Source organism: Enhydra lutris, unplaced genomic scaffold (genome assembly GCF_002288905.1).
Source record: "Enhydra lutris kenyoni isolate GAN:26980312 unplaced genomic scaffold, ASM228890v2 scaffoldscaffold9, whole genome shotgun sequence".
Taxonomy (NCBI): domain Eukaryota; kingdom Metazoa; phylum Chordata; class Mammalia; order Carnivora; family Mustelidae; genus Enhydra; species Enhydra lutris.
This window is the reverse complement of record NW_019154093.1, coordinates 78,818,640-78,828,510: the sequence shown is the minus strand read 5'-3', so window position 1 is coordinate 78,828,510 and position 9,871 is coordinate 78,818,640. Positions and strand designations below refer to the sequence as shown.

The window sequence follows — 9,871 nt, the reverse complement described above, 5'->3', positions numbered from 1 at the left end:
AAAACGTGATGTGGAAAGGGGTTTTGGAATTGGAGAGATATTATAAACAGGAAGGATACAGATGTCATTCTAGAATTTTTTTGGGAGGTGGGGACTCAATCCTTCATAAGTGCTACAATAGGCATAATAATTCATTCACTCATTCACTAAAAATGTTGTCATTCTCCAGCTCAAAGCCCTCCACTCCCTTCCCCTTCCCCTTAGGATAAAACCATCGTTCCAGCTATGTCTTTGCAGACCTAGTTCCTTTTACCTCCCCATTCATTTCTCCACATGTTCAGCAATTTTGATTTGTTTCTACCTCAGGGCCTTTGCACTTGCTGTTCCTTCTGCCTGGAAAGCTCTCTCCCTCATTCCTTTTCATTCTTCAGATCTCAACCTGAAGACCACTTCCTCCAAGAACTCTTCACTGAGCAACCTGTCTACAGGATCTCCTCACTACACCCTGCAGTCTGTTCATCATACCTTGTGTATTTCCTTCATGACATGTAAAGAATCAGAAGATATGTTTTTTATTTATGTAAGACTTTAAGCTCCATAAGAGATGAGACCCTGTCTGTCTTATTCACTGCTGGGTCCCCGGCACCCAGATCAGTGCTTAACAAATAGCAGGTGCTCAGGAAATATTGCTGAATGAATGAAGGAAACACATATATACAAGGTTTATAGAAGTGAGAGGAGAACAGAAAACTTCCATTGCTTCTAGGAACTACAACCTAAACTCGAATAGTATTTTTTTTTCCTCATGTATCATTTATATATCTTCTGATTGATAAAATTTGACTTTTGGCATGATTCTCTGAGAGGCACAACCCAATTCCGTAAGAGTTTTCTGTTCTCTATCCAGTGGTCAGATTATAGTATTTGCCACCATTACTCAGATGGATCTTTATCAGAGTACCAACTTGGTCTCAATTGTCAGGACTTTTTCTTCCATATAATTTATCTTAAGTTGGGCCATCCCAAGTTGGGTCTACTACATCTGTATGTGTGTAATGTACAGAATAATTTCTGGTTTGGTGCTGAGTCAGGGTCTGCTGGAGCAGGGCGCTGGGGCGGGACAGGAAGCTCCTCACTGGAACCCATGGGCTGCATCCAGGCAGAAACCAAGCACTTTGGTACAAGAATGGGAGGCAGGGGCCACCGTAGGTCTGTGCAAGGTCACCCCTGGCAATTTCGGTAGCTAGACTCTAGGCCCTTCCCGGGTGCTGATGCCAGTAAAGACCCAAAACTCAGGAAATGGGGTTTGTCCTATTGGCATGTCCCTGCCTAGGACGTGTACCCTATTGTACCCTCCTGCCTAGGGTACAGCTATCCACCTGCTAGAGAATATGGTAAAGTGCCCATCTAATGCCAGCTCTCTCATCCCACAGAGTCCTGGCCCGTGGTCGTGCAGTCCAGGGGGCTGGATGGCATGCTGGACCCAAGCTCAGCTCAGTGTCCGGGCCCAATAACGGCTTTTCCAAGGGAGCAGCTTTCTGTCCTGGCCCCACCGAGGTAAGCACTTGAGGGGCTCCTGCCTCACCGAGGCTGCTGGCTCTGGAGCATCTGAGACAGCTGGACACGAGCCCCGGGCTGAAGAAGAGGAGTCACATCTAACTGTTAATCACCTGGGCTCTGGGATGGGCCTAGTGATCCAGCACATGTGGCCTTCATGCTCTCAGCTGGTCCCATACTTCCAGGGACAGGTTAAGAGTCTGAGCTGTCCACCTCTGTAGTAACAGAACCCTGGGCCTCCAACAGACAGAGAGCAGCGGTCAGACCCTCCACACAGCGCCTGGTCTGTCTGAATAGGCAGCCTTGTGAGATGAAGTATCCTTGATCACTTTCACGCCCTTGGCCATGGAGTAGAAGGTGGGGGAAGCTCCAGATCAGGGGACAGAGGCCAGCGCTGAGGTCCACTGCGGCTGGGTGTGTGCCCACTTCCAGGTACTTACTCTTACTACTTGTCTGTTTCCTCCTCTGTGCAACAGGAATCATAAGGCCTCCTCCCAGGTTTGTTGCAAAGGTTAATGAGGTACTTATGCCCAATAAAGGATAATGATGATAATTATGATCTCCCCTCATTCATTTTAAATGTGTGCCTAAGACTTCAGGCCAGTAGATCCTGTTCCCAGGAAAGCCGCAGGTGCCTGTACCTGCTAGTGCCTTCTGGCTGCATATTTCTATCATGGGCCCTCTAAGTGCTTTTGGACAAAATCGACCTGATGCCTAGAAACCTGATCAACCAAATAGGAAAATAACCGAATATCCAGGTGTTCCCCAGTGTCCGGATTTGTGGCACAAGGAAGGTAAAACTTACAGCCTGTTGAATGGAATTCTCATTTTGATGTTGGTGACCAACTCAGTGTAGCCATGGGTTCCAGTGCGTGTGTGGCCTCGGGGCTCTCTCCTCTGGAAGGTGCTGAGGCTGAGCGATGGGAAGCTCCCATACTTGGAGCCCGCCACTCACTAGCTGCAGAACCCCTAGGTCACTCAGACTCCCCAACACCCATGTGTCCCCTCTGTCAAGTTCAAGGATTGGACTAGATCGCTGATTCTCAAAACATAGTCCTCGGCCCAGCGGCGTCAGTATCACCTGGGAGCCTGTGAGAAGCGTCGAGTCTCGGGCCCCACCCTAGGCCTACTCGGTCAGAAACTCTGGGAGTGGGGTCCAGCAATCTGCAGTTTGGCAGACCTTCCAGGTAATTCTGACACCCTGAACCTCTGGACTTGATCATCTCTGATGTCCCTTCCGGTCCAAGCTTCCTCCCTGGGGAGAGGCCAGCAGAGGCGCTCACTGGGTTCTGTCCTGGCAATGCTGTTCTCTGCTGAGGCCTCAGGGGGACCTCCCTGGGGAGCTGAGGAGCGGCAGAAGGCCTCTCACATTCCACGCAGGTGCTGACAACTGGGGGTGTCCCCATCTTTACACTGAAGACAGCATCATGTTTACATGAGAGCAAGGCCAAGTGTACGTGGAAAAGGACCCTTGACCCACTCTCATAACATGGCGAGTAGAATGGAAGGGGAGGCTGGCTTTCCTCAGCCACAGGCACTTGGCCTCACTAGCACTAATGATCTCGGTTCACTGACCCAGTCTCTGGCCCAGAATCACTACTAGCTCTAGGCACACCCCTCTGAGGCAGGAATCCTCATACTCCCTGGACAGTGAACCACCACGGGTTCGGTCCCCAGGTGCTGTCAGCCCTCCGAGCTGCAAGGATGTGGGCCACCTGCTCAGCTGCGTCCAGCAGCTTCATCACCTCCCCATGTGCAGCCTGAATCAGTGTGAAGATCACTCTCCAGGTGCAGGAAATTTCTGTCATCACTGGAGCATAGGAACCATGGAAACCCCCAGAATGTATCCCTGGTCCGAGAGGGCACAAAAGTTGGGGAGCCCTGAATAAAAGGCACCCCTCCAACACACATACACATACACACTCTCTTAATCATATGTCCTCCATTCAGGCTAGGAGCAGGACAAATACAGAACATTTAGCTGTGACACAAAACATATTCCCCCATGTGAGCGCCTAATGGCATCATCCCCTGCTGATAATTCAGCTGATAGGGCTCTGCTTCGTGAAGCCTCGATGAGGACAGCCTGTCGTGTCATCAGGAGAAAGAATTCAAGGGTTGTTCTTTTTTTTTTTTTAAAGATTTTATTTATTTATTTGACAGAGATCACAAGTAGGCAGAGAGGCAGAGAGAAAGAGGAGGAAGCAGGCTCCCTGTCGAGCAGAGAGCCCGAAGCGGGGCTTGATCCCAGGACCCTGAGATCATGACCTGAGCCGAAGGCAGAGGCTTAACTCACTGAGCCACCCAGGCGCCCCTCGAGGGTTGTTCTTAAAAAGAAAGAAAGAAAAGTCACTCCGTGGTTTTACGTCAACCAAGGAGAGAATGTTCTTTTGTAAACTGCGCTTTGTTCATCGTATCACTGGACTAGAAATCACACTCATTTTTTTTCTTTTCTTTAGTTCTCCGCTGATGATTTTTAAAAAGAAACACTTAATTTAAAAAGAAATAGCTGAAGGGGATTAAAGAGGACACTTACCATGATGATCCCTCAGTAATGGTTAGAGTTGTTGAATCACCGTGTTATACACCTGAAACTCCTATAACACTGTTAACTTTACTGAAACTAAAATAAAAAGCTTAATGAAAATGAATAAGTAAAAATATTTGATATTGTCCCTGCCTTATGAGAAAATGTCAGACATGGCAATATTCTCACTTGAAAAAAAAAACAACACGCCAAGAAGTATATTTTAAATATAAAAACTAAAGTTTTAAAAAAGACTATGGGGCATGCTATTAGGGGTGAGTCAATTAAAAACTTTAATGAGAGAACATTTCCAACATTTTCAAAAATCTTAACGAAGCAGTCTGTGCCTGATGCAACCCTCCCCCGTGATGAAATGCCGTCCACTACCATGTGTTATCCCACTACCATGTGTTATCGTGACAGTGAACTGGAAGTTACCGTCAACATTAAGAATTCAGTAGCACCTGCAGTGCTGGGCAGAGGAGTAACCTGTATGGCTGCTGAAACTCGAAGCATGTCCGAGCTGGAAGATTCCTCAAGAGTCTGCGGTCGCGTGGAGAAGTAAAGGAGCACAGAAGCAAGGGGCGCGTCCACACCCTCCCTGACTCTTAGAGCGGGAGTCACCTGTGAACACTAGGTCACCTGGACACAACGAAGAGGGGGAGGGTGCTTTTCTGCCTCCAGGGAGTTTGCCTGGGGGTGGGAGGAGATGAGAACACAACGGCCCTAAGGCAGGACTAAGGAAATGCTCTACAGAGGTGGAGAAGGGAGAGAGTTTGTCTCTGTGGAAATAGAAAAAGCACCCCCCCCCAGCCCAGTGGAGGTGGTATTTGAGTTGGGTGCTAAAAGGTGATGCGAACAACTCCAACCAACAGAGGTGGGGAGCAGAAAAGGCACAGGGAGGGCGAGGGGGAGCATTCCTGGTCAAGAAGATGCTGAACTGAGAGGACAGCTTCTCACCACTGGACCCTCTGGGCAGGGCCAGGTGATCAGAGCGGGGCTTCAAGAGGTTAAATGGGGTGGCTAGGAACAGTAGGTACTGAAAGAAGAGAGATGAGGGTCCAGGACATCAGTTGGGAGATGGCTCTGTGACCTGAACCAGGAACAGGAGGTGAGAATGGAAACTACAATTTCAAGAGGTGCTCCCGGAACAGAACGCAAAGGGCTGGGGGGAGGGCCAGGAGGAAGGAATAGAGGCCGGGGTTGAGCTGAGGTTTGGAGCTGGTGGACAAAGGGAGGGTGGTTCCAGGGCCAGAATAAAGGAAAAGGTTGGAGAAACTCATTTAGGAGGGGAGTGTGGGGAGATGTTCACAAGAGACAGCCGCTGGGGAACTACACCATAACTACACCATAAACCATCAAGTGGTCCAAAACAGGGCTGCTGAGGGAAGGCGGGACTGATCATCCTGATGAGGAGTAGCAGTGTGAAGATTTTTGCTTGGGATGCCTTGCATTTAAAATGTCAGTATCCGGGAGAGTCCCTGGAGGTTCAGAACTGGCTTTTGAAAGAGCAGTGGGGCTAGAGATCCCAGTCCGGGCATCAATCCCACAGAAGTCTCAGCCACCTCCTTAGAAGAGGATGAGCTTACCAAGGGGAGACTGGAGGAGGAGGTGGGAACCCCTGGTCATGGGAAATAGGGAGCAGTACGTCCCCTATTACCATCAAAACCCTAAAGTTTCGTGGTTTTCTTTTTCCATTTCCCCATCCAAATTCTAAGTGTTACTAATTTGGATATAAATGGATGAATTTTCGGTTTCATTTCTTCTCCCTTCTTCTATCTGATGAGAGATACCATGTATTGAGAAGAAAGAAAGGGAGCAAAAGGGGGGCTTGACTTAGCTGCCAGCCAACTGAATGCTCGGTTCTGTGGCAGTTGGTTGGACAGTTTATATGCCACACCATTAGCCAGCAGAACCAGCAGTGGGCAAAAGCCCAGATGTGCATAGCTGGCTGGAGGACTGGAGTAAACACCAGTGTTTTTTCAAAGTAACCCAAGAGAAAAGAATTTGGTGGTTTTATTCTTGGTATTTCACCAAAGAGTGGCCTATCTCCAGTGAGGATGCAAGGGGGAGACACAGTATTGAAGAGAAGAATGCATCACTTTGAAACAGATTAGAAATGCACCCTGCAGCCATAGCCACAAAATCCAAGAGAAGGCACCTACCACAGTGAAAAGAAGGCAGGCAGTGAGCTTCTCGGGCCGTCCCCGTTCACTCCTTCATTCGTTCGCCTTACATTTTTTGAGGACCTACCATGTGCCAGCACTGTACATGGCTCCAGAAATATTTAACTTTAAATGGCACCGCTTCTAAAGTACTCTCAGGAGACAGACAATGTACGTGATTATCCATGGCACTAGGAAAGGTGATAGGGTTAGGGTAGCCACCATAGTAGACAGGAGAGGGGCTCACCGAGGAAGGACTGACTAGGGCAGGTGGATGAGACACGGCTCTGCGCTCCATGACCTTGCAGTCAGTGGGGAGACAGGCTGAAATCTTACAGGAGTAAGCTCAGAGAGCAAACAAGCAGCAGTGTGACTGAAGAAGACGAAGTCCTTGGCCACAGGACACTGGAATGACTCAGAAGTAAGGAGCTGTGTGCGCACCTTTCAATCCCAGCAGCATCCCTGTGAAATAGTTGTTATTGCCTGCTTTTTACCAATGAGGAAACTAAGGCTCAGAAAGATTAAGCGACTTCCCTCTGCTTGCAAGTAGCCAAGATGGGAATCTGAACAAAGTTTTCTAACTCCAAATCCAATGCAGAATGGCCTGTGGGGGTGGGGATGGGAAAGGGGAAGGGATGGAATAGGAAGTTTGGGCCCCCTCTCTAGGGGATGCCACTAACCCTCCCAAGATTTAGAGATGCTTCACAGAGGAGGTGACATTTGATATCCATCCACAGGTGTGACTGGGACCTCCATAGTCAGCTGCCCTGGGGGGGTGGTCACAGGTGGGCAACTCTGGTATAGCGTGGAGCCTGTCTGGGCTTACTTGCGCTGCCTCTTGGGGACAGATGGATTTCTGCCATTTGCTGTATACTCACATAGGAGTAAATAATAAAAGGAAAAGGCGTGTTTAAGAATGAAAGACAAGGGTTCCTGGCTCAGTCAGTTGGGCGTCTGCCCTCTGCTCAGGTCATGATCCTGAAGTCATGAGATCGAGTCCCAAGTCAGGCTCTCTGTCCCTCCCCCTACTCGTGCGCTCACTCTTGCTCTCTCTTTCTCTCTCCCTCAAATGAATAAATAAAACATTTTTGAAAGAAAAAGGATGAAAGACAAAGTAGGGGGGAAGGAAGGGTAGAAGGATTTCAGAAGGGGTCAGCTTTGGATTCTGTTCCTAGTTATGCTGATGACTTTAGGCCTGTTGGTTAATTTTCTGTGGATCACTTTCCGTGTATATGAAAGAAAGACGATAAATCCTAAGTCAAGACTAATGAGAAATTAGAAATGAATGCACTTGAAAAGTTTTAAAATGTCACACGACAAGGAGCTATATCAGGTTTGGTATCTCTACGTGCTGGCTAGTGGCTGACTAGCCGGGCAATGCTGGTCCCAGAGCTCTGTACTTTTTTGCCAGACATGATGTTTCATGGATTTGCAACAAGGGTTCCCCATCACCAGATCTCAGAGCTGACCAGTGCTGCTGTCTGAAGAGGGTGGATTCAGGGCTGGGGCTTCAAGACAAGTCCTGGGAAACCCTTCCCACTGCCTTCCCAGAGGAGTCAAGTCGTGGGGCTCAACACAGTGCTAAGGACAGGTGTCAGACACACACGGACACCTCCAGCTGGCAGACGCAGTACTCAGGGACCCTGTACATGGTGCTGCCAAGTTCACACGGTGCCACAGGGTGGAATTTGGGGGCTCTGTCCCTTCCTGAAAAAGCCCAGCCCCTCGATGGTGTGACCATATCTCCAGGTCACTTGAGCCAGCCCTGTTTATACCTGTCGTCCTCTGTCATTGTGGCAAGCAGCCCCTCTCACCCTCCAAAGACTCTCGGTTTGAACGGTAAATTCCAGAGTCACCTTGCCCTTGGACTCCCGGGTGAGACAGCTCTTTGGGATCCTCTCGGGAGGTCAAGACCCGGAAACTGCCTTTGTACAGAACTCCGTGCCCCGTGGACTTATCCCCGTTTCTGTCTCCTTCCAGGTGCACAGCGTAATGTCCATGTTGTTCTACACTCTGATCACAGCTCTTTTGATCGGCACCCAGGCAGAAGCCCACCCCGAGAGCCATGTCCCAGCAGGACACGCCATCCCCCAAGCCCACTGGACTAAGCTTCAGCATTCCCTTGACACAGCCCTCCGCCGAGCCCGCAGCACCCCGGCGGGGGCAATAGCTGCGAGGGTGGCCGGGCAGACCCGCAACATCACTGTGGACCCCAAACTCTTTAAAAAGCGGAGACTGCGCTCACCCCGCGTGCTATTCAGCACGCACCCCCCACCTGTGGCCGCAGATACTCAGGATCTGGACTTGGAGGCCGGCGGAGCCGCCTTGGCCAACAGGACTCGCAGGAGCAAGCGGTCGTCGTCCCACCCTGTCTTCCACCGGGGCGAGTTCTCGGTGTGCGACAGCGTCAGCGTGTGGGTGGGGGACAAGACCACCGCCACGGACATCAAGGGCAAGGAGGTGATGGTCTTGGGGGAGGTGAACATTAACAATAGTGTGTTCAAACAGTACTTTTTTGAGACCAAGTGCCGGGACCCCACGCCCGTGGACAGCGGGTGCAGGGGCATCGACTCCAAGCACTGGAACTCGTATTGTACCACGACCCACACCTTCGTCAAGGCGCTGACCATGGACGGCAAGCAGGCTGCCTGGCGGTTTATCCGGATTGACACGGCCTGCGTGTGCGTGCTCAGCAGGAAGGCTGGGAGAAGAGCCTGACCTGCAGGACAGCCCCCACCCTCCCCAAGCTCCCCCTCCACACCCTCCTGGGCCCCTCCCTACCTCAACCTGTAAATTATTTTAAATTATAAGGACTGCATGGTAATTTATAGTTTATACAGTTTTAAAAAATCATTATTTATTAAATTTTTGGAAGCATCCCATGTGCCGGCACTCCAGTCATTTTCCCCAAGTGTGACCCTCTGCAAGTCTGGGGACATTGTGGGGTGAATTACCCCTGGCACCCCTGGCTGTCATCCTCCCCCCCCACCCAGTCAGCTCTGCAAACTTCAGGGCAAAGCTGACTGGGTTCACAGATTCCCCTAAGCCGGACATAATTAGAAAGGGACGTCTGCTGGATTGCAACTCTGCTCAGCATTCCAGAGCCAAAGCTACCTAATCCTTGGATTACCTGGCCCACTGCCCCTGTGCGTGAGCCTCGTGAGCCTCGGGGAGGTTTGGGGAGCCTCGGCAGAAGCAGGTCCACCGCTTCAGAGTCCTGAAGGGACTCGCCTTACAGTAGGAACAGTCTTGCATCAAAGACCTATGAGTCTGGCTTGTTTTGGGGTGGGGGGAGAGATCTGCTTTTGGCTGAAATGCTGTCTGGAAGAATGGTAATGAAATAATCTCATGAGAGCTGTCATGGTAGATCTTATTTCATGTTAAGATTGCCTTAGGACTAATGGCGGGCCCTGCACTTATCCTCCAGAGGCTTCCTGCAGAAAGAGATCATTACCGGAGAACACATAAGGGCCTCCAGCACTCTTGCCACCCACTGACGGCCCCACAGCGCTTCCAATGGCCCCAGTGTTGGCCCATGATCACGGGGCCAAGAACTTCCCAGAAAGAACTAATTGGGTGACTTCTGTAAGTGACTGAAGGTGGGGAGGGGTCAGGAAACTGGGAGAGTAGATGGTGGTAGAGGGGAAAAGAGGTAAACACAGTGAGAACCCACACAAAACTC

At 50.2% G+C, this 9,871-nt stretch overlaps 1 protein-coding gene across 1 annotated transcript; it reads left to right on the top strand.

Moving 5' to 3' along the window:
- Positions 1–1,380: 1,380 nt before the first annotated feature.
- Positions 1,381–8,940, top strand: LOC111143447 (beta-nerve growth factor). Its single transcript, XM_022497203.1, has 2 exons — positions 1,381–1,497; positions 8,170–8,940. The coding sequence occupies exon 2, from the start codon at positions 8,182–8,184 to the stop codon at positions 8,905–8,907; it is 726 nt and encodes a 241-aa protein (XP_022352911.1). The 5' UTR covers positions 1,381–1,497; positions 8,170–8,181; the 3' UTR covers positions 8,908–8,940.
- Positions 8,941–9,871: the final 931 nt, after the last annotated feature.